Raw genomic sequence first — 25,977 nt, forward strand, 5'->3', positions numbered from 1 at the left:
ACTAAGACTTAATCTTATGTATATTATTTTATAATTTTTATAACGGTTTAAAAATAAAACTCTTCAATATGCAGTACATCTTATATTTAATATGAAAAAATAACACTTTAAATATTCAAAACAATCATCTTACCTTCTTCCATATTTTGTGGAAATAACAGGCCAGCAGTGTGGTCATCAGGCGACCATGATTTTGGTCGTCTATTCTGGTCATTATTAGGCAAATTACAAGGTGTAGGAACACAAATGCTCAGAGAATTGGATGTAGATTCAAATGTCATCCGTTCTGTACTTTTTCGTCTATTTTCAATGTTGTTACCATGATCAACATCATCATTTAGACTGTTATTGTGATATCTGACATTTGGTTTGTTAGCCTGTGCTGAAGCTGACTTGAGGTTTGTTTCAGACTTACTCCGCCACAAAATATTGTGTCGCTGTCTGCTAGCATCAAGAATCCCCTGAAAAAATAAATGAACTTTTTATTATGTGGGTATGTGTAAAACTTTCATCCACTAGCATTACCTAATAAAAATTATTCATCACAAAATTACTTTTGGATGGCAGTGATAATCAAAAGAAGGAGCCAAGCCAGGAAGACTCATCCAAAAATGATTGCCTATCATTATGGATGGTAGTACAATATACTCTTGTACAGCTAGTACATGTGCTTATGCCTAATATTGCACATGTTAGCCTAGGATTACTTATTTAAGCCTAGTACTTGTTAGGATAGGTTTATGGTTATTCTGATTCATTTTTTTTTGTCCTTTAAAATTCCAACAGTATACAACATTTAATTTTGTGCAACAGACTATATTTTGTGCATTCCATTGTAGCTATATAGGTACAATAACTTTTGACAGTTGGGTTGCCAGAGAACTTGGACAACTTTCAAAATAAAGCCGAGAAATGACTACTAAGAATTGAACCCCAGCAATGTACATCAGTCAGACTCTGGAGAAGGAAAAGAAGAGCAAAAAGGAACACAGTTACAGAAATATTCACTTCTAGATCCTTCACTTTTTTTGTAACACCAATTTTAGTGCACTAGTGCAGAAGATCAGGAAGTGGACTTGTCTTGGTATATATTTTTTAATTCATAAATATTTTCCCTATACTGTATGGCTTCTTTTAGATATTTTACAAGATACTGTAACTGTAAACAAATACTGACATTTTAAACAGCAAATTATCCAGTGAAACTTAATCTGGCATATCTGGAATTCACGAGATGTTACTCCTGGTTCCTAGGGTGGCAAACATTGTTGGTGTTATTGACTTGGCAGCCATGCTCTTATTTATACAGTATATTCCTGCATCTAGGTTTTGAGATGTTTTACCTACTTATACTTCGCACAACTACAAGGTATAGTAGACACACCTTGCAAACATGTATACCTTGTAATAAATTATTGAATTTGGCCCTGTAGCCTAGTGCTGGGCCCCATGCTCAAATTCAACTATAATAATTGAGAACCTCAATTACGTACAATGCACAAAAAAATATATCAAAGGGTATCAACATCTGTCCACTTGGTAGCTACAAAACACATTCATTCAAGACTTTCTTTGCACTTCATAAACTTTTCAAGTGTACTTCATACATGACTGGCCATACATGGCCAGGGTATGATGGCCATACATGGCCAGGGTATGATAGTCATACATGACCCTCATTTCAGATTGGCAAACACATTTGCTTAAAATACTGTTTATGACAATATTGGATCACATATTAATACAACAAAACTAACCTCATAAGTTTTAAGTTGGCTGCAAAATGCTTGATTTGGTTTGATGCAAGTCCTCTTCTTCTTTACAAGAGCAAGAGCTTCTTCTAGACTCATATTGAAGGCCTTCATGGCATAAGCAATCACTACTGATGCCGACCGGCTGATTCCCATCTTACAGTGCACTAAAACCTTGGATTTTTTATTTCTGTACATAAAAAAATACCAATATGTTATTACAGAAATTTACCCATATATGAAAGTTTCATCATTACTATTTTAAAGCACTAAAGTAAGGTTGCCAGTTCTAAGTTACTTTAGCAAGTTATGTATGTGTGTTCCAAGTGGAAACAATTATCTATTTAATTTTGAAAAAACTATGGCATGAACAGACACTAAAGTAAATATATAAAATGACATCACAGTCAAGTTTCTTCATGAGATATTAACCAAAATACGTCATTAACTGCATTTTCTGCCAGGGTTGGTTAAAAAAAGTTTTTTCTTAAAACCCAACCCACCCGAGCTGGGTTTTTATATATCTAATCAAAATGTGTTTAAATTTAATCATAAGTAACTAAGTTGGCCCGTATTAACTAATTCTTTTTAGCACTCGGGTTTTTTAAACTAAAAGACTTACTTACACACCTGGCCCAGGTGTGTAAGTGGGCAGCTACCATGCCATCCTTGACTTTTGTACACACCAAGACCATTGCCCTAAGTACTAAGTAATATTTAATAAAAATCAGAAATCAGTGACTAACTGGCCTTATTCAACTTGTACAATTTTATACAAACAGTATACAAGCCATAAATACTGTAATAATAAAATTTACAATCTTTGATACTCACTTGACTTCTGAAATATATTTGAAGGTACTGTTCCAGTGCTTGAGGAGCTCCGTCTTCTCATCATCATACACACGAATGTTGAGGTAGTCAAATGTTCCAGGGTAAAAGTTGTCTATCTCCTTGGTTACATTGAGGATGTAACCCACCCTGATAAGAAAAAAAGCTATTAAGAAAAATGTTTAAAAATTATATACAGTACTGAGTACTGTATTTAAGAAGAGTACAAAGTAGCAAAGTTTATGTAGCAAAGAGAGTTTTTACACACTGCCAGCTTCAAACTGCATCCCAAATGTGCTATACAATCACAGTCAAATTATAACAAATACATATTTTACTGTATATGTAAGAAGTTACTCTATATGTATATTGTTTATACAGTATATTCCTGCATGTATTATTAATTGTACAATATACCTACCCATTATTTTGTAACTCTTCTAGATTAGAAGCATTCCACTCTGATCCTAGGTAAACATGAGGGAAGATCTCTGTTGCAGCATCCATTTGTCCTAAGATAACTAGCATCTCTTGATCAATATAGGATTTAAATTTGAAAAGATTCATTGCTAAGTCCTCTTCAAGCCTTTGACGTATGTATTTAGAGGTGACTTCATCTATATCAACACTCATCATGATTTCTTTCAATTTACTGCGAATACGAAGCTGTGTTTCTTCCCTGGGAAAAGAAGTAAAATAAATAAATTCACAATACTGTACACTTTTACTAAATCACCAGAAAATTAATTTTAGAGTTTAATTTCATATAAATACATTTGTGTATAAACAAAATTGGAATTATAATTTTGATTTCAGAACTCTTATAAACAATCTAACTGTAAAATGGAATATCTGTCTGAGGTTGGAGGCCAGACACTTGCAGTTGGCCTCGTGCAACTTTCCATGATAATGTGTGATTGTATGGGGAGTGTCATAGTGGGGTTGGGGCTGACCCCATTGCCCCTTTATGTAGGATTGCCTTCTATTGTGAAAACCAACAACCTTCAGTATAAATGGGGGTTTGTTTTCCATATAGTTTTTTTTTTACATTTTCAGCTGGTCATCACACACATTGATGTAACATGGTTGTGGTTACAAAGTAAAAATAACTTGTTTATGTTGTGTGTTTGGTGGGTGCACATATTGCAACTTCTATAAGAAACAGGTGGAGACCTGGGCACTGCCGGGTATTCCATTTAGTGATACACAAGCTCACAAGTGAATCTAGTGATAAACAAAATGATATTGTGCTTCGATAATCTCAAATATTAGAATAATTAATGTAAAAAAAAGCTCAGGGGTTTAACCATTACAAATGATATGTTATAGCGGAGGTGAGAAGCTTACTTGTCATTAAGAGAATCTGGCGAAGAGGGTCGCTTGGATTCAAGGCTGTCCATGACATTCCACTCATTGATGCAGGACTGGTCAGAGCCCAGACCACGCTCATAGTACCCCACCCAGTCATGGTTGACGCCGCCCAGGAAGTAGTGGGAATCATGAGCTCTAGAACTAGACTTGTGCAAAGTTTGCAGAGCCGACCTAGAAACGGAATACAAAAATTGGTTATTGTATAATTTCCATTTTACTAGATAACTAGACAAAACATTCTATATGCTGATAGAGGCACTTAATATGTTACGTAGAATAAATTTTCATTGTTTAATTTCGGCAGCCATCTGATCATAACCTGTGCATTAGGCTATATTGTATATTAGCTAGTACAAATGTAAATGTGAGAGTATCATTTGTAGTTAATATTCAGCAAAGATGAACACTAGTGATTTCGTTTAGACTTGACAACCGTACACTGAATTTATTCGATGCCACTTGGCACGCTCACTAATGTCAGTTGTCAGCCCAGCTGGCACTTGTTCACATCCAATAATAGGCACCGCGCACACCTCGACACAACACATTGCCTTGATAGGACATTGAAATATTTTAAGAATGCTAAAAATAATATGACACTGGAATTAAACACACAAAATAAGCGATATTAGGGCAATTCTAGCTCGGCTATATGCCAAACAGCTTAACATTAATCATTGAACTGCGGGTAAATGGATAAAATAGCTAAAATTAAAAAAAAACAGGCCTAGTTTACAATATATATTCAGAAATTATATATGGGCGTTGATATGGAGAGTATCATGATAAAGGGACAAGCCAGTATGACCAAACATGTATAGGGTTGAGAGGATACGAGTACAGAGTGAAGGAACAGAACTGTATAATATATGGATCCTGAGAGACAAGAGCAAGCAATCAAGACGTGCATCATAAAAATGTCCTGTCACATTCAAACAGTCTAAAATATTCGTACATATGTAAAAAAAAAGTGTGCCCTGTCATTATAGCTACGTGACTCCCATCTCCCTGGCTGCTATAACCATTTAACGCTGACTATCACGGATATTAATGTTTTCCGTGGCCCAACACGCACCAACGCCGCCCCTTTAACACAACCTTCCTCACTTGTTATGCCAAATTATTTTGGAAGCTATTTAACATTGTCACTTCCGTCAACCCACCCAAACACATCCTTTATCTCCACTATGAATGGCTATTGTTTTAGCAAAATATTAGTTGAAACTGCAGAGAAAACAACTGCAAGACACTTGCTAGTGCTTGCTTGCACACTTTAGAATATCCTGTAGTGAAGGCCATCAGGATACTGGCCACCATCACCGGCCCTGAAGTAGAGGGAGAAAAGCCCACACGCCCGCCCTAATCCCCCACACACCCAAACTTATACCAACTATTGATTGAACATACAAAAATTAACTGTTGTACTCTAATATGTTCTCGATTTTTACTATTTTCCAGTTCTAGTCTTCCTGTGTGTACTCACCTAGTTAGAGCTTCGCCTGTTTGGTCCCGCCTCTCAACTGGTGTACAGGTTCCTGAGCCTATTGGGCTCTATCGTATCTACATTTAAAACTGTGTATGGAATCTTGCCTCCATCACATCACTGCCTAATGTATTCCAATTGTTAACTACCCTGACACTCAACAATGTATTTATAATGTCTGTAGTTCATCCGAGTACTAAGTTTACAAGTCTGTTCCCTTGTTCGTGTTCCACCCTAGTCCTAGGGAATGTAATTTTTGGGTTTTGCTCTCTTTCTTGGGCGCTACACAATAGAAAATAACGTTTTTTTTTTTTTTAGGTGTAATAGTCTATATGTTGTACTTCCATCCACAGTAACTATAGGTACTACCATTTTTAGATGAGAGATTATTAACACAATATCACGCGCAGTACCAGCGGCTACGTGGTCTCCTAGCAAGCAAACCATGCTGAGTGCAGGCGATGAGTCACAATAACGTGGCTGAAGTATGTTGACCAAACCACACCTTCTAGTGTGTGGTTGAGAATGGTCCAGGACGGACCGAAACGTCGTCGTCCCTTCACCTTCTAGTGTGGTCTGGCCAACAAAACATGCTCGAGTAAAGCTTAATCAACGTCGACTGATTGTTACACCGTTACTTTCCCGAGGGGACGCCAGTTACAGTTAATTTCACAAAAATAAATATCGAGCGTCGCAGTTGCCAAACTTATCAACAATCACTTCCCAAAATTTTTATTTCATTGTTGCATTGGTTCCCATTAAAAAAAAAACTAGAAAACTTGGTTTTATTCTTCAACAAACGAACAGTATAAACGAGTATGTTGTCAGTTTAAGAAACCCACCCCTGCCTTCAGAGTTTAGAAGATAACTATCAGATTTAATATTATAAATTATATAGGTCTAAGAACCACACCCAATTAGTTAACTAATGTACTCTTAAGTGTTGCTGTTGTGAAGTGTCAGGTCAAGAACACTGAGATGAGAAGAGTAATGAGGTGTTGTGGGGTTCCCAGAGCGAGGACACCAAGACAACACAGTACCCATAACGGACGTGAACTCACAAGCGTGGGTAAACAAACATCAAAACAGGGCCAGGGATTCCCTTAAGGTTAAATAAACTAACAAATTCCTCCTCCATAAAAGCATCTGATTATCTAGCTGAACGTACGAGGCCACATGACCTAGGAAGCGTGTAGACTGTACAGTTGATAGTCTAAAATACTGATTATAATCTACTTATGCACTGTGCACTAGGCCTGAGTGTTTGCCGCTAGTTAACAGTCATAAAGCGTTTAGACGTGTTTGCTTCCCCCATCACAGCCACCGTCAACGTTGCTGCAAGACGTTGTCTGGTAATTCACCATCAACTGCGGTCAAAGTGTGATTTGATTATACGTCAGTCCGAGCAGCACCTTCACAGGGCCCCACACTATTGTAATTTCCAACTCTGGTCTCCTGACAGGATGGTAGTCTAAGCCAGATATCAGTTCGTCGAAATGCAATGGAGCTGCGGGTAATATATCCTAACATTACGGACGGAGGACCCGAGAAGCATAAAACAACCAATGAAATGAAGGCATGAAAATAGTTTATCACGCAATATGAACTTGCACAATTCTCATGAAAAGTTAAATTACATAAAAGACTTGGCTATTTCACGTGGGAGTGAAAGTGGAGCCAGCGAGGGGGAGAGAGGCGTGGCGAGAGCTCGGTGACAAGTTCCCCAGGGACGGCTCCACTTCCCTAATGCCTCCATTTTACTCCTAATTCTTGCGCAAGGTGATGGGTTGCGCTACACAATGCAATTTCCTCTCAACATGGGTGATACAATATCAAAGGAGTAGGTCGTGGTACCAGGAAATTCTTCTCTCTACAGTGACCACTTCCCACACTAGTAAATCACAGGCACGCAGAGCTTCTGGCTGTGGGAGGAGATTCATTCATCGAAAGTGAATGTCTTGTGTATAAATACTGGTGTTCCTTTCACCAGTGTCCACGGGTGGGAGGGAGCACGGCCCTCCGCCAGCCTGCGCTGCCCAGTCGCACACGTTCAAATCCTATACCTTCAAGACAATGTCTGCTTGTGTGTCTATCTATCCAAAGTTAGCAGCCAGACGCCTTGGGCTAGCCACACCTAAATGTGTAGGGGGAATGAAATGGGTCGGGGTAGGTCTAAGTTAAATTAAGAAATATTAGCAATTAAGACACTCCCAGCCGATTTTTATTGTGTGAAATATATGGTGTGATTCCCGTGAATTTTTCTAGGGGGGAAGGGGATTATCCCAGGCACGGCCGGGAACTCCTCCTAATGAGTGAGAGTGAGTGTGAGAGCGCTCTCGGGTCCCTTGGCTACAAGTGAAGCAGTGACTCTGGTGTGTTACCTTGGAGTTGTTCCAAGGTGTAGGATAATGCCAACCCATCCTGCTGATAAGACTACTTTTTGTAACCATGTGGACGACCCAACAAATATCGCCGTGGTGGACAAATAAAAAGTAGAATTTGGTACAATTATAGTCCGACAAGTAAACCTAAACCGAAAAGTTAAATACTGGAAGGCCTAGTATAGCACATATATGTGCAATATAAAGCATCAGCGTGTACTAGGCCGAGGATGGTTAGATTTCTATAAATAGAAAACGTTTCCGGTTTGTCTAAATTCAATAATACAAAAGCCTAGTTTCAATTGGTTAATCACATCTATATTTGTACGAGCGACCACCGCGCTACTGTAAGCAGGAGGCTGGGCTGGAGCCAGATTCACGAAAGCACTTACGAACGTGTACATCATTCCTCAATCTTTGACGGCTTTGGTTACATTTATTAAACAAGCATGAAAATTTCCCAGTCAACTGTTGTTATTGTTATAAACAGCCTCCTGGTGCTTCGGAGCCCATTAACTGTTTAATAATTGGAAACAAAGCCGCCAAAGATTGAGAAAAGATGTACAGGTTCGTAAGTGCTTTTGTGAATCTCGCCCCTGGAGGATACTGACAACATCATGTGCATGTCGCAACATGTCTCCAGTGAAAACACATTTTGTATCATTATATGGTGTTTATTTAAACAAATGTTAGGACAAGCGACTGCGGGAGAATACGTGATGCTCGAGGTAACCTTTCACCCCCCGGGGAAGGTGGGCGGAGTGGCGGGTGCTGTGTCCCCTCTCACCCTGCCTGACCAGCTTTCCCTACACCTATCCCTCGCTCGCTCCCTCCCTCCCTCCCCATCACTAACCCCCCCCCCCTACATTAACCTCACCTCTATCAGTTACCACCACTGGTAAAGGTCCACAAATCCTGCACTTACGGTGTTTACGGACTCAATATATAACCCGTGTTACTTGGACATTTCGTTCTGAGTAGCTAAATCTACTTATGGTTATGCTATGGACTCACCATAGCCCGTGCTACTCGGAACTTTTTGTTCCGAGTAGCACGGAATCTAAAACAACAACAAGAAGAAGGTGCACTTACCCCTGCTGAGGGACCTACTCCACTGTACCCACCTGATAACACATTCACCACAAGTCCTCGCTCTCTCATCCGTCACTTTCACTCTCAGCTTCTCGCGCTGCACTTATTCAGCTCTCACGCTAGCTTTCCACGCTCTGCGTCTCTTCTTACTGGCTACCCTATCCCGCCCCTTCACACCCTTCCCCTCTCTTCCCTCTACACCATCTTCCCCCTTCGTTCTATTCCCCTCCCCCTCCCATCTCTCTTACATCCGCTGCCGTTCTCTCCCTCGGTTACTGATACAACAACAGTGAACCAAGAAAGTGTATGCTGTATTATCACTATCATTTTACTTATGTGGATGATCATTGGGGTGAAGGTAGCAGTGTCACTGTGGGTGCTTCTGAATGTTGGAACCTACTGGCTGTGGGTACCACGAAACACTGAGGAGTGAGGGGGGGGGGCACATAATACTGAGCACTAGGAGGCTATCCAATAGGCCACCCACCGTAAGGGTGTGCGTGGGGCCACCTGTGAAGGGGCGGCACGTATCACCCAACCACCCTAGACTACATGAAGGGGGTTACCTACTTTGTCAAGAGCCTACCTATGTGATACCTAAAATCACCATCTCGCACAACGGGAGATGTGATGAACGCACAAGGGGTCAGATGATCAGGGAAGCTTTTAGTACATGTGTATTTTAGCTACCCAAGCACAAGCTGGATTATATCACAGAGATATAATCCAGCTTGTGCTTGGGTGCTTAAATATAATTGAAAAAAATTAATATACAGCATATAATTGAAATTGGGTGCTTGTGCTTAAATATAATCACAGAGATTATATTTAAGCTGATGTATTTGCATGTAGGACGCAACTAAAGACTCGTTGCAGGCGGCATAAACGCTGCCGCATCGCTTGCTTATGTCGGCGTTGCAAGGTGAGTGTGGCTGTGGCCAGCAGGCAACCTTCCTCCTCACTGCCCACCTCTTGAGTGGACGCTGAGATGTTACCACTTCACAGCCTGGCCAGAGGCATCGACAGTCAAGTCCTTGTCACAGACTCTTTAACTCTTGGCAAGTAGAGAAAATTTACGGCACAATTATTCTGCTTCCGTAAGCTGGGGGAAGGAAGGATAGGAGTAGAGAGGAGGTGGGGAGGAGAGAGGTGGGGAGGAGAGAGTTGGGTAGGAAAGGCTTGGGGAGGAAAGGAGTGGGGAGAAGAGAGGAAAGGAGTGGGGAGGGGGCCAGACAACAAGAGAAAGGGCTAGCACGACCCCCCCCCCCACCCCCCACCAGGAGCCACGTATCCTGGGCGGAAAACATGCTATAACAATACAAGTGTTTTCAGCGCTACACAATGACAACGAAAATAGTGAATTATCATGGTGGGAAAAAACAGCCTAAAAACATTTGAGCTAGAAAGTGCACAGGGGTGGAAAAGACAAAGTGATATAGTGTCAGAAGAAAAAAAACATTCACCGCAGCGAGGGCGGTAAGGCTCGCCTTACCGCCCAAGTGACTAACACTTGGTTACCGTTAAACTCAAATTCAAATTCAAAAACCTGATTCCCAAGACTTGGCAGTTTTTTAACGGACGATGCCATATATAACGAATGTAAAGTATTAAAGGGAATATGCTTGTTACGTATTAGGAGGAGTTTGAGAGGCAGAGTTGTGACTTGAGAGGCCGAGATGGGCATGAAGCAACTCCGCCACTTCTCCCATGTTATAACTTGAGCTTGTAAAACCACTTTAATCGTCTTGTGAGGCTGAGTGTTCACTAACTCACAACTTAATAGACATGTAGCCCTCACCATGGAGGACAGAGGAAAATGTATATATATATATATGCTGGTTAGCATATATACAGTTTGCATATATGCTACGTATGTGGTAAAAAAATAAAAATAAATAAATGAAAATCCCATGTATGTGAGAATTGAGCTAAGCTTGAGTGCACGATTAATGAAGACAAAACACAGGCTTATGTAAGTCCTCCTGGACCTGGAGACTGTACAAGGGGGAAGATTACACGACTTGTGAACAATATGTTGACACAGACCACAGCTGCTCCCTGCTTAGGGATAAAAGCTGTGTGAGAACGATGGACTGGTTACGGGCTCACCATAGTCCGTGCTACATGGTCACTTCATCCTGAGTAGCTAAACCTTTAACAACAACAACAACAACAACGATGGACAGTTTAGTTGGTGGGGCGCTGCCTGCCACACAGCACCGTCAACTGCCCGACACTGTCAATGTTAACATGGTAAGTAACAATCCTCAGTCATTACCATGTCACATAACACTTCACGTTATCAGTCATAATGCGCGTTATATCACTCACAATACTCGTTGCTGCGCTAATGTTATTTGTCCTGAAACATGTCACTATCATACAAACATGTCACTATCATACATGTAAAAGCCTGGTTTGTGCCTCGGAGAGGCTACGGGATACAGTAAGTTCAGTAGAACTTCGGTTTCAACCCTTTTAACCCTGTCGTAGCTCAGTCGATTAAGGCAGTGTCTGGGATGCTCCCGGACGCAGGTTCGAATCCTCGTCACGACCCTTGTGGATTTGTTCATGTCACTATCATCTTTGTAAACTGTGGTTACTGTCCGCATGTTGCTGGTGTTACAGCACATTACCCTCACTACTATGGCACGTCTTGCTCCTTATTTACTTGCAATAATGTGTTCAGGTGTCAAGCAGCCGCGAGAATTCTTCAAATTGGAAAACAAAATGCAAATTTTGATACATGAATGTTGTTCGTGGTGGTGGTGGTAGTTTGGGCTCGGAGCTAGCGGTGCTAAGTGAGGTACGAAAAGCGCGTCCTTGATGGGCCCCCTCCAAGCTGAGTAATATTCCCAGGGTGCGGCGCATAATATCCTGGAGGCGAAAGGTGCCAGCCTCGGGAGCCTCGGGTGGGTTGGCAGCGTGGCCTTGAGCCCAGTGTTTACAGGCGGCCACTTCATGGTCCACCTTCACCTCACCCTACAACCGCACTCAGCCTCGCCACTCAGCTGCACCCAATCAACAACAACAAGTTGTGATCCGTGGCCTGGGGAGGGGCGGGCGGGAAGGCCTCTCATCACTGGTGCTGCGTTGGACCTCTCACTGACCATCCTGCGAGACGGGGACTTGAGTAGCACCGTTACCTTAGTCGCTCTTGTGTTCTCGGTGATATCCTCATAATGCACCCAAAGTTGGGCAGACTACTGATCACATGGTATGACAACCAATCGCTAAAAATCCCCAATGTGATGGGGATTTTTAACGTCACGGAGCTAAAATACTCCTTGACACACTATATACTACCCTTCATATAGGCAGCTATACAAATGCACATGTACCTAAATGTCCTAATAATGTTGTTATAGATTGAGCTACTCGGAACAGGTTCCAAGTAGCACGGGCTATGGTGAGCCCGTAATGTCCTAATAAAAAAAGGGGGAATTCACTGTCCTGTTCGCCATTTGAGCATGCTGGCGTCTTCCTCCACTCCCAGGCGCCGAAATATATAAGAAAGGTGAGAGAAAGTAGTGAGGATAAGACTCCAATGTTTGTTCCTCACACTGGCGAATACTAGATAAGGAGTAGTGGCTGAGTTATCTGGCCACCACAACACCCGGCTCCACCAAATGTGTTCTTAACTTTTGGATTCACATGAAAATTGTTGTACTTGGTCTGACAAATTTCTGAGAGACTGACACTCCCTCTACTGCTTGGGAAGCCGTAGAGAGGGAGAGTGGTAAGGTGTCCCAAAGTATGACAACTGCCGCCACATATCTTGGATGTGACGTGGAGGGCCAGGGTGTAGCGTGGAGGCCCCAGGGTGTAGCGTGGAGGCCCCAGGGTGTAGCGTGGAGGCCCCAGGGTGTAGCGTGGAGGCCCCAGGGTGTAGCGTGGAGGCCCCAGGGTGTAGCGTGGAAGCCCCAGGGTGTAGCGTGGAGGCCTCAGGGTGTAGCGTGGAGGCCCCAGGGTGTAGCGTGGAGGCCCCAGGGTGTAGCGTGGAGGCCCCAGGGTGTAGCGTGGAGGCCCCAGGGTGTAGCGTGGAGGCCCCAGGGTGTAGCGTGGAGGCCCCAGGGTGTAGCGTGGAGGCCCCAGGGTGTAGCGTGGAGGCCCCAGGGTGTGACGCGGAGGTCCGGGGTGTGGCCGTGGCCGCCACAAGTGTTAGGTGTGGCGGAAGACAGACTAGCCGTCACGTACAGCCTCATGCCAGGCTTTCCACCATATTTCCCTCCCGTCCTGAAGAGTCCCCACATGCGGGTACCGGCCCTGCTCGCCCCGTGATTAAACAACGTCTGTCTCACTGCCAGATGCTAATCTTAAGCACGTCAAACGTGTAAACCAATCTACTAGAACTTCGTTAAAGAGTGGGAACAGGAGTGTAAAGCCTTGCAGTGGGAACTGGGTTCTGGGAGTGGAAGATCTCCCAGAACCCCATCAAGGAGGTAACGAGCGCCTTACAACAACATCCACAAGTCGGCTAATTGCTCTGCGACTACTGGGAATACAATCTCAATAATTTGTATCCTTGACAGGCTCATACGTCAAGGCTTTGCACCAACGCTGGATGCAAATATTTACATATAATCAAAATGAGAAATGATATTTATGACATGGCTTTATTTGTAAAGGAAACCCACGCCCCCTCCCCCCCCCCACACACTACACAACAGGGGGGGAGGGGGGGGCCTGTGGCTGAGTGGACAGCGCTTGGGACTCTTAATCCTAGGGGTCCGGGTTCGATCCCCGGCGATGGCGGGAAACAAATGGGCAGTTTCTTACACCCTGATGCCCTTGTTACCTAGCAGTAAATAGGTACCTGGGAGTTAAGACAGCTGTTACAGACTGCTTCCTGGTTGTGTGTGTGAGAAAAAAAAAAGTTGATTGACACTGAGAGGCGGGCCGAAAGAGCAGAGCTCAACCCCCGCAAGCACAGCTAGGTGAGTAGACACACTACACACACACGCACAATGCACACACCCACAGAAGACAGTACACGACACAGCCACCACACCTGTGTGTGTGGTGGCCCGAGTGAAGAAACAGTGGGCCACACCCACACGCCTTTGGCTAATAATCTGCAACATGCCAAATATAGGCTATGCCACTTGTTCCCAATCTAAGAATTTGCCGGTGAATTAGAGGCAAGAAACATTCTTGGTTTAGCGCTACATAACCTAGGGCCACTACGGTCATGCTTCCAGGCGCCAGTCGCTACTTTTCCATATGTCGGATGACTTCATGGTGGCAGGTGGGGGCGTGACCCTTCAACCTCCGGCCGGGTCAACACAATGCCTCCCCCCCCACACACTCCAAGCCCCGCCGAACTCGCTCCTCCTCCGCGCGTTCTGACATGCTCGCCGTGAACGCCAAGAAATAGCGACGTTGACAATGTATGTTTATCCTTATGGGGACGTAAACACTGTTGTGGTGCTAGTGTGTCCCGCTATCTGATGTAAACACACCGGTGATAACGCTAATCGACGGTGTGTTTACCATCGTTACCAGAGATGTTGTGTTTACCGCCAAGTGCGCCAACTCTTAACACTTCCTCCAAGACCGCGGCAGCCGCTCACTGGCGTTGTGCACGCCACACGCCTGGCGCTATCACGTCCCGGCCCACACACACACTTAAGCCGTCTTACACGACATTAAAGACGCAGTGATGACGACAATGACCACTTACGGGGCTATAAGTGATGATAAACCCCACACGAGTCGCGATCATGATGCTAATTACCCACTTAAGACAACGATATCAGTCATAAGATTACGGGCTATTCATGCCCGTGCCACCTCTTGGGTGGCTAAATCTTCATCAATCAGTCCACCCCCCTCCCCGCCCATCTCCGCATTCACTCGGGGTTAACAGACATGCGTGCCGTGAGCGCGGCTCTCCTGTGCCGCCCCAGGTAACATCTAGCTAATTGGCCCAGTTAGCCGAACAGGCATCCGCTCCGACGCCTGGCGCTCCGTCGCCAAGACCACTCCCGATCATGACCACAACGGAAGGGAAAGTGTAGCGGGGTGCTCCTCCGAGGGATGAGATCACGGCCAGCACGGCCACTAGGGCGGTGTCACATCCGCCACCCTCAGAAGAAAGTTGTTGGAGGCTATAAGAAATACGTGTGACCCGCCCCCCCCCCCGGCTCCGCCCCCCGGCACCTGCCCCGTTAAGGTTTAAGCGTGTCAGCCAAGCCCCCCCGAGGCCGTCACACTGTTCTCCTCAACACAAACCTCAGCAATGGTCCACAAGACGGTTGATGCAACACTTGTCATTTGGTGATAACCTGTGACATTACAAGCACCAAAATACCGCGGTGTATACCAGTCCAACCACTGTGCTGGACTTTCCTCTGACCCTGCCTTGACACCTGGCCACCACCACCACCCTCGTGTGTGTGTGTGTATGTGTGGGCGGGGCACTGTGTATGTGTGGGCGGGGCACTGTGTGAGTGTGTGAGTGTGTGAGAGTGTGTGTGTGAGTGAGTGAAAGTGAGTGAGTGTCTGTGTGCGCGGGCGGGGCACTGTGTGAGTGTGTGTGAGTGAGAGAGGTAGGTATATTATATATATATATATATATATATATATATATATATATATATATATATATATATATATATATATATATATATATATATATATATATATATATATATATATATAATATATATATATATATAATTATATATATCTGCCACCATATAAATATATATCCATATAAAGAGGGATATCAGTGAAGGAGAGAGATAAGAAGGCGAGGTAGGTACGAGAATGACAGTAAGCTGTGTGACACCTGACAGATGGAGAAGTGATGACCTACGCGTCACGTTGTGCAACTCATATCCGTATCGTGTGATCGTGCGCCGTCATCCAAGCCCGTCCCCCCCCCCTCCCACGTCTCCCACCTCCCCGTCTCCCAACACACGAAAACACAGAGCACTTGACCTGAATGAGCATCATGACAGGAAGTTCCGTGAGCTTAATTAGTGTTTGGACAGTTCTCTACCCTGAGACAATGCCTGAAGGAGGCGATCCCACACCCACAAGGGTTCCACTTCCACTCACGTGTCCAAGAGGACGTGCCGAATTAAGTTATCCCTCGACACCCAATAACCACGGTCCCGGAGCCTCAATATATTCAACAAACAGCTTACAGCCTCCTAAAACACCGGATGTAAACAAGGAAGTGTGGGAAGACGTCGCAGAGACTTGAAGCGTGACGGGTTGTGAGAGGTCCACACGGCGCAGGAGGCGTCAAAGGTCCACTCTTGTGAGGGCGAGGCACGGAGGAGGAGGAGGAGGAGGAGGAGGATGATGATGATGAGGGCGGGTCGTGAGGTAAGGAGGGGGGTGAGGTGTGAGGGTGCGTCTTGAGACAGACAAGATCCTGGAGGGGAGGAGTGGTCAAGGGCTCTCAGCCAGACGCCACGACGCCATCGTCTGCAACGTGCTCACACTAGTGGTTCACACTAGTGGCTCACACTAGTGGTTCACACTAGTGGCTCACACTAGTGGCTCACACTAGTGGTTCACACTAGTGGCTCACACTAGTGGTTCACACTAGTGGTTCACACTAGTGGCTCACACTAGTGGCTCACACTAGTGGCTCACACTAGTGGCTCACACTAGTGGTTCACACTAGTGGTTCACACTAGTGGCGCACACTAGTGGTTCACACTAGTGGCTCACACTAGTGGTTCACACTAGTGGCTCACACTAGTGGTTCACACTAGTGGCTCACACTAGTGGTTCACACTAGTGGCTCACACTAGTGGCTCACACTAGTGGCTCACACTAGTGGTTCACACTACCACACTTCCACTGGGTGCAGCACCGCCGGTAGGGTCGTTTCACCCACCAACCTCGCTACGCTCCTCGGGAATAACATTTCTTAAAATTACAGCCATTAAAAATATGACTAAAGAAAAGTAATTCGAACTATCTTTTTTGTTGCAGTAGACCAGAACCGCATCCAGATCCACTGTGAAGGAAGATGAAGGTCTATGTCACGATACAAACTTTATTTTGTAATCTTTTAAGTATAAAGAGTGTGATCCAGGCATATAATCCCCTAAAGGACCCTGTCTTTCTCACCTTTTCTTTGGCTATCGCCATAGTCGATAAATGTTTCCATCACAAATTCTTTATCTCATACGAGTTTTTTTATACAGATATTACAAAAGCAAACAGCACTAAATACACCATACTGCCACTGTTCTCGGTCTACCCAAGCCCAGCCACTTAGGCTGGACGGTAGAGCGACGGCCTCGCTTCACGCAGGTCGGCGTTCAATCCCCCCGACCATCCACAAGCGGTTAGGCACCATTCCTTCCACCCGCTCCATCTCAAATCTATATCCTGATCCATTACAAGTGCTATACAGTCGTAATGGCTTGGCGGTTGCCCCTGAGAATCCCCTGCCCTCGGTCCACCGACGAGCACCGCAGCGTCACTTTATCAGTGATTCTCTAGTTCCTCCAACTGCCCATGTCCCCTCATATTGCCCAACACTAACCCCTTGCCCAGTCTCCCCCCCCCTCAGTCCTCCCTCTCTGTGCTCGCTCCTCCCCTTACTCGGGTCCCCCTCACTCCACCTTTGACTCTCGGTGTAGTCAAATCGCACGAATGTATTTCGACGAAGCTCATTTTCTAATTGACAAAACCATATATCGTATACAGTATTTGGCTAGGAGGTAACAGTTAAGGTTAGAAATAGGCAAATGTTTCCTAGGATGATTTCCTAGTTAGTCTAGGATGATCTGCACTAGGTAGGTTGGGTTACGACAGTTAAGTTTTTAGGCCTTGTGTACGATGTGGCGTGTCTGCCTTTGTGGTGTGTCTACCTTTGTTTATGTCTACAAACACGACGCTGGTGGGGGGGGGGGAAGAGCCAAGCCGCTGCTACAACCCCAACTCTTGACTGATAGTCAAGAGGCGTGGCTGGTGAAATTCGTTCTTGTATGCTGGATGTTTGTCATTACTGCCTTCACGTTCCTGGCTGTGTCGGAGCCCCGGAGATGAACAGCCTATCTTCTCAAGATTTTCTTGATGTTCAAGATCTGAAGTGAGAGCCGGCGACCTCACGTCCAGGAATATCGCGGAGGGAGGTTCACACGCCCGTCTCGGATACCGCAATACATCACACTCAGCTGCGCAAACCTATGTTCTTAATCAAACGTAAGTAAGACACTCAGCAGGGACACTGCGTTTAACCCCCCGGCACACCTACAGCACCAACACCGCTCGCCTCGGTAGTGACGACGGAGGTGCTTGGTCTGAGAGCGAGCCTTGAGGCAGGGGAACACCAGTACTGTGAAGTGGTGTGGACCTGTAGGCGCCCCTAGGTGCGTGAGCCCCTGGGTAGGTGAGCCCCTGGGTAGGTTAGCCCCTGGGTAGGTTAGCCCCTGGGTATGTGAGCCCCTGGGTAGGTTAGCCCCTGGGTAGGTGAGCCCCTAGGTAGGTGCGCCCCTGGGTAGGTGAGCCCCTGGGTAGGTGAGCCCCTGGGTGCTCCCAGGAGCCAGGGAGCACCAAGCTCCTCACACCAACCTCTCGTCAACTTTCCGCTGCACCTAGCTCAACAGTCTGGCACTCTCGGCACTTTGATGTAGATGAAACACAAAACAATGCACAGACAGATCATGTGCACAAAAGACATTCTAACATAAAATCCGCTGAAAGTTAGCCAGGAAGAGTGGTCCAGTTGCCAATCGTATCCTGGAATGGGGTAGAGCTCCTAGGATAAATGACTCAATTGTGTGTATGCGACAGCTAGTAATGAATGAGTCGGATGGACTACATTGATTAGTGATCGCCACCAGCACCACCACCAGGCCGGCCGCCGCCCTCACAAACACCTCCAGACGCCCCCAGTCTTCCTCCTCTCCCTCTCCTGTAACTTGCTCGGTTGCTTCCCCGCCTTAAGACAACGCGACCACCGTTGCGTGTGTACCGGGAAAATAATACATTTATTACAGTGTAAAGATTGTGTTGCATCATCGCGACGCCTGTAGCAACAATCAATACCGGGGTCGGTGCCCGCTTCACGCCACGCTTGGAACACACCAAGCAACAGGTCGCTGGCCTGCAGGAAATCAATACCCAGTGACCCAGAATTAAGACTGACCTGGACCAGGAGTAACCGCAAACACCAACGGGATGAACCGCTCACGTAACGCCTAGTCACCGCTTCCGCCCCCACCTCACGCCCCACCTCACCTCCATCACTCTACTCACATCTACAATTTCATTTTCTTAATATGCTGAGGTATATTCGCGTTTTATACGACTATGAAGGGTTACTGAATGTATATGTGGCAAAAAACCCATCTGCTTAATACCTGCTTGATGGGGTTCTGGGAGTTCTTCTACTCCCCAAGCCCGGCCCGAGGCCACGCTTGACTTGTGAGAGTTTGGTCCAAGCTTTCGCGAAGAATGATTTGTCTCTCGCTCTCGCAAATCCACTGAATGATTTGTCAAGACATATGACTTCTAGGAAACTTTGCTTTAATTGTGAGGATATTTTCAAGCACACGAGAGTAGACATATTACAAAGCCGCCCCACCGTCCAGACACCAGCCGCCCCACCGTCCAGACACCAGCCGCCCCACCGTCCAGACACAAGCCCACCAATATAAAGCTACCCACAAACACACCCTCGGCTGCGGCCATGGCATTTACCAGCCGGCGACACCCATTCACTTGGCAACATACTGAAAGCAATACAGTAAGCAACACACGCAATACAGTAAGCAACACACGCAATACAGTATACAACACACGCAATACAGCATGCAACACACGCAATACAGCATGCAACACACGCAATACAGTATGCAACACACGCAATACAGTATGCAACACACGCAATACAGTATGCAACACACGCAACCGTTCTATCAACGCCAGCTTCTTGCAACCATCACATTCTTAACCACGTACACATCTATGTACACACAGGGCAATGAAATAATACTTTCTAGTAAAGACAGAATAAAATATAAATGTTTATACGTCGCAATATCAACGGAAATTGGTCAATAACCAGTAACGTTGACAGAGGCTAACTGTACGGCTGACAAGAGTTCTCAGAACTGAAAAGACGCCAGAGACTGAGATACTAGACAAAATTAAGTCGACGACACTTTCCAAGTTAAGCAACAACGTGTCGGATCACGGCGCAACGTGTCGGATCACGGAACAGAGTGTCGGATCACGGCGCAACGTGTTGGATCACGGAACAACGTGTCGGATCACGGCGCAACGTGTTGGATCACGGAACAACGTGTCGGATCACGGAACAACGTGACGGATCACGGAACAACGATTCGGATCACGGAACAACGTGTCGGATAACGGAACAACGTGTCGGATCACGGCGCAACGTGTCGGATCACGGAACAACGTGACGGATCACGGAACAACGATTCGGATCACGGAACAATGTGTCGGATCACGGAGCAACGTGTCGGATCACGGAGCAACGTGTCGGATCACGGAGCAACGTGTCGGATCACGGCGCAACGTGACGGATCACGGAGCAACGTGACGGATCACGGAGCAACGTGTCGGATCACGGAACAACGTGTCAGATCACGGAACAACGTGTCAGATCACGGAACAACGTGTCAGATCACGAAACAACGATTCGGATCACGGAGCAACGTGTCGGATCACGGCGCAACGTGTCGGATCACGGAACAACGTGACGGATCACGGCGCAACGTGACGGATCACGGAACAACGTGTCGGATCACGGAACAACGTATCGGATCACGGAGCAACGTGTCGGATCACGGAGCAACGTGTCGGATCACGGAGCAACGTGTCGGATCACGGAACAACGTGTCGGATCACGGAACAACGTGTCAGATCACGGAGCAACGTGTCGGATCACGGAACAACGTGTTGGATCACGGCGCAACGTGTCGGATCACGGCGCAACGTGTCGGATCACGGCGCAACGTGTCTGATCACGGAACAACGTGTCGGATCACGGCGCAACGTGTCGGATCACGGAACAACGTGTCGGATCACGGAGCAACGTGTCGGATCACGGAGCAACGTGTCGGATCACGGAACAACGTGTCGGATCACGGAACAACGTGTCGGATCACGGAACAACGTGTCGGATCACGGAACAACGTGTCGGATCACGGAACAACGTGTCGGATCACGGAACAACGATTCGGATCACGGAGCAACGTGTCGGATCACGGCGCAACGTGTCGGATCACGGAACAACGTGACGGATCACGGCGCAACGTGACGGATCACGGAACAACGTGTCGGATCACGGAACAACGTGTCGGATCACGGAACAACGTGTCGGATCACGGCGCAACGTGTCGGATCACGGAACAACGTGTCGGATCACGGCGCAACGTGTCTGATCACGGAACAACGTGTCGGATCACGGCGCAACGTGTCTGATCACGGAACAACGTGTCGGATCACGGAACAACGTGTCGGATCACGGAACAACGTGTCGGATCACGGAACAACGTGTCGGATCACGGAACAACGTGCTTGGGTTTCCATGTTAATGAGAGCTTCATGTATTACTAATTATTAACTTTTTTCCCCAAGTCATTTATTTCATTTCTTTATGATGAATGAGAACATATATTAAACTGGCGGTAACTTAAGACATCCAGTCCTCCTCACGGGCCACGTTTAACACGGCTAAGAACACGTACTAACCTAACAATAGTACATGGAGGGGGGGGGAGGGGTTATACTCCTCCTGGCCTAGGCCTACCACATTCTCCAAATGATTACAAACATTGTTCGGACCTTAACTTTGCTTAATATAAATGTTCAACTTCGACACCACCCTTGAGCAATAGTTGTTTAACAGTAAAGGCTCAAGAGAGGAGAGGTGTGAACAGACAGGACGAAAGTGGAGGAAGCTTAGAGCAGAAGGAGAGTGGAGGGGAAGGAGGAGGGTAAAGGAGATGGGATGTGCAGGTGGTGGGGGAGTAACCTAAGGGGTTCCTGCATGACTCGTGGCCAAGATCAACCACCCCAAAGCGCCACCCACCCACACCCCCACCCACACACACTCTACACCCCGCTCCAGCCAAGGACAATTTCATCCACCTCCTTCCCCCCCTCGATCACCAACACCACCACCACCACCACCACCACCTCCCATGGGGCCTCTTTCGCGTCTCACGGTCAAGTCGTCGCGGCCGGCCAACAGGATCGACAGGCGTATAGCCACCTAACCACCTTCCTGCCTCCTTGACGACACCAAGAGCCTTTCATGATGGCAATAACCACGACAAGACAGATAGGACTGAACTCCAAGACACCGCGTCAACTTGTAATTTGCAAGGATCATCAGTATGGTTGATTGATCAGTGGTATGAACTGGTTGATCAGTCCGGCAACCAGGAGGCCTGGTCGACGACCGGGCCGCGGGGACGCTAAGCCCCGGAAGCACCTCAAGGTAACCTCAAGGCAAGGTATGGCAGCCTTCAACACTCTGGGTCATGCACCCAATAAAATAATTTAGATTCTCAACTGGAAAATCAAGAAGAATCCATGGAACACAGGTGTTGAAGTTGATCAACCAACATTATTACGCTTATTATAAAGAATTTAAATATCAGAAAAGCTATTACTATAAAACAAATTATCTATCTAAAACGTCACCCTACTAACACAATAAGGAAATAATTGCGATATTCACAGAGGCAGTTGACTGTTGCACCACCATTCACGTTTGGTACATGTAGAACCAGCACACACTGTGTGTACTGGTTCATCTAAACTATTGGGACCGCCTAAAAGGCCTAAATCTGTATTCTCTTGCGCACAAGCGGGAGAGATACATAATAATTTACACGTGTAACATATTAAGAGCGTCCAGGCGTTACCCAAGACGCTGCCTCGATCCTCTCCCTGTTCCAGAGAATTTCTCAGCAGCATAAACTCGCATGCAGTACCAGCAACTTCTCAGGCACACGCAGACACTGGTAGCATCAGTGTCAACCACAAGATGCTGGCCAGCTGTGCAGTTTTCTGAGGTGTACACGAACACATGAGGGATTTAACACAACAAATTCCCAACAAAATAAGTCAGTGCCACCGTTCAAGGTCCAAGGGGGTGTGGTGTCTAGAGACCACATTGGATCTAAATAAACACCATTAAGAAAAACTGGAAATATAACAGGGGGCAAGTCGTGCATTAAATAAATGTGGCGATCTCCTCGCAGATGTCGGCGACAATGCAGGCAAAATGCATCTGGAAGGAGACGTTCGACTGGGGCTACCTGCTACAGGCTAAGACAGGCCACCAAGGGGCTAAGACAGGCCACCAAGGGGCAAAGACCGTCCTGCAGGAACAACGCACATTAAGATCAACGGCACGTGCCCTAACGCCGTAAACGGGAGAAGGTAGTATCAGCAAAGTGCAACATAAACAGGACTTGGGAGCCAGGTAGGCGTGGTGAACACTCAACCACAACCACACTCCCCCCCCACCGTCACCTCCCCACAACACACTGATCCCAGCACCCAACACCACCCGCGCCCCCTGTAACTCCCTCAACACAAGACAGTGTAACACACACACCTACAGGTGAAGCATTAGCAGGTAGGCCGTCACCGTGGGATGGCCTGAGACCAGTAAGCCTAGCTCGCCCCCCACCTTAACCAACCCTCCCGGTCCTGGTAACCTAACCAATCCGCTAAGGGACTAAACACCAGGTATAGCCCCACCTCGTCCTCTCACACTGCTGTATTGTAATACAATATATCAAATGATATATTTCAATAAAGTGGGTGTACATTAGGGTGAATGGTTACACATGGCGGTGAGGTTCTCGGCCATTGACAAGATAAACGGTATACAAGGTAAACATATATATGAGTTGCGTCGTTACTAGTTCCCTGTACGTCACGTTGGTGACGTACACATTGTTTGTACACGGGGGGCTCGCCCTTCGTACACCGCTCCTCGGCACCACCCATCATATTTATGATTCAAACCATTTTACAATGTATTAATGGTGGTGTTTACGAATGAGGCATATGTCCCCATTGTCTGTCTGTCTGTCTGTCTGTCTGTCTGTCTGTCTGTCTGTCTGTCTGTCTGTCTGTCTGTCTGTCTGTCTGTCTGTCTGTCTGTCTGGTGGGCGCGAGCGTGCGCACGTATGGCTCAATATTCAGGCCCTGAACAACGGAGTAACCACGAAGGAATGGTGGAGGGAAGGAAGTCTGTCCCGTTACCTGAACGGTGAGGAAACAGGTGGGCCAGCGCCTTCCTACAGAGCAGGAGACTCACCACAACAACGTTACCATCCCCCCCCCCCCCACTCACCAGAGGCGGGACCAAAGAGCCAAAGCTCGACCCCCGCAAGCACAAATAGCCGAGTACAAATAGGTGAGTACCACCACCCTTCATCAACCCGTCCTCCTAACAGAATGTCGCATTTTGGACGTATACTCTACCCAAGGCCACAAATCGTCGTACTAGAAAATGGATAGCGGCTCGCGGAATTGAAACACTGCCCCGTTTTCTGTTTTAGGTCCTCTGGAAGCTTAGGATAAGGTCACTTTAGTACATCAGTTTCTTGACGTTGGGAAGCCTCAGGAGGACTGGCTGCACCACCACAAACCCGCTCACCATCACATCCATCTTGACACGGACGGCTTCACGACTCATCCAATTGATGATTTGATTGATAAAGATTAAGCCACCCTGCACCAATATTACTAAAGTAGGCTTCATCAGACCCTCACCACCAGTCGCGACTTGAGAACTTCCGGCAGCAGGAACCGTGAGGTAACGCAGCTGTCAAGAGGTGTACAGGTGCAGCGGTCAACAAGTGCAGCGGCCAACAGGTGCACTACTAGCCAACAGATGGGAGGCGGCATGCCGTCCTCGCTCCCTCCACCACCGCCAGCCTCCTCTCACGTCATTTTCACAATTCGACATTCACAGTGTCCATATTTACACAATATTCAATCTGAAGGGCAGCGAGAGAGAGAAGTGTATCTGGTGGTGGTGGGGTTGTGTGGGAGTGCCAGCACCAGCCCTCACTACACCACCACAGTAACACACAACCACACACAACTTCCTCCACCACATTACGTAACATTGAGCACAGGAGGGACAATAGTGGGGCAGCAGCGGTAACAATGATGGTGGGTACAATAAAGACTCGTTGTAACTAATGATGATATTACATCGTCACCGCGGGCGACAATTCTGTAACTCCCGTCCTGCCGAACACACCCCCTACATGCCGCCCACACACCCCCTACATGCCGCCCACACACCCCCTACATGCCGCCCACACACCCCTACATGCCGCCCACACACCCCCTACATGCCGCCCACACTCTCATCATCAAAGGAGGAACGATCATCATAGGAGCTGCCGCCCAGTTGGGTGGGTGTGGAGCAAGACTGGTAACTGTGTGACTCACCATAGATGTAAAGTGCCTTGTATAGTGACTGTTGTGAGCCTCTTGTTGAATCACTTGAGATACAAAAGATTATTGATGTGTGTATTTGTGTGGGTGATTATACATATATGTATATATGGGTATATGTACGAGTATATATAACAATACTAGCGCCAAAAGATGTTACTAGCGTCAAAAGATTGTCATTTGCTTAGCTAAACGAACTAGAGGGTTTACTTCCTGAACCGATTATGTGCCTCTGTAACTCTTTACACCACCACCCACAGGATGGGTATGGGGTGCATAACAAAGAAAGAAATTGAAATTGAATTGTTATAGAACTGAACAACGGCACGATAGAACTATCTGGCTCTTGTCACGTTCATTAAAGTGTGTACAAGTATCGCTCATCTGTTGACCTGTTGCTGGCAACTAGCGAGTGTGAAATCTCTATGATCCGCTCTTGGGATCGAGAAATACTAAGTGAAAACCTCCCCACCAAGGCACCGGGTCACGGCTTTCAACAATTCCGTGTAGTGCAGTTACATCCCCGCTCCTGTGCTGGGTAAGTCCACTATGGGGTCACCATAGCCCGTGCTACTTGGAACTTTGCATTCCTAGAAACTGAATCTAAACACCAAGAACATCCGTG

General features: G+C 46.5%; 1 protein-coding gene across 3 annotated transcripts in view; it reads right to left on the bottom strand.

The window, feature by feature from the left end:
* The window catches only part of ssh (Protein phosphatase Slingshot), a 165,692-nt gene that overhangs the window by 4,820 nt on the left and 134,895 nt on the right, over positions 1–25,977 (bottom strand). For all 3 annotated transcript variants that reach the window (XM_045749824.2, XM_045749823.2, XM_045749826.2), the window contains 5 exons: positions 3,930–4,124; positions 3,004–3,261; positions 2,586–2,732; positions 1,758–1,941; positions 134–461 (listed from right to left, as the gene is read on the bottom strand). In XM_045749824.2, coding sequence (XP_045605780.2) covers positions 134–461; positions 1,758–1,941; positions 2,586–2,732; positions 3,004–3,261; positions 3,930–4,124 — 1,112 coding nt within the window. The remainder of the gene's footprint in view (positions 1–133; positions 462–1,757; positions 1,942–2,585; positions 2,733–3,003; positions 3,262–3,929; positions 4,125–25,977) is intronic.

Source organism: Procambarus clarkii, chromosome 47 (genome assembly GCF_040958095.1).
Source record: "Procambarus clarkii isolate CNS0578487 chromosome 47, FALCON_Pclarkii_2.0, whole genome shotgun sequence".
Taxonomy (NCBI): domain Eukaryota; kingdom Metazoa; phylum Arthropoda; class Malacostraca; order Decapoda; family Cambaridae; genus Procambarus; species Procambarus clarkii.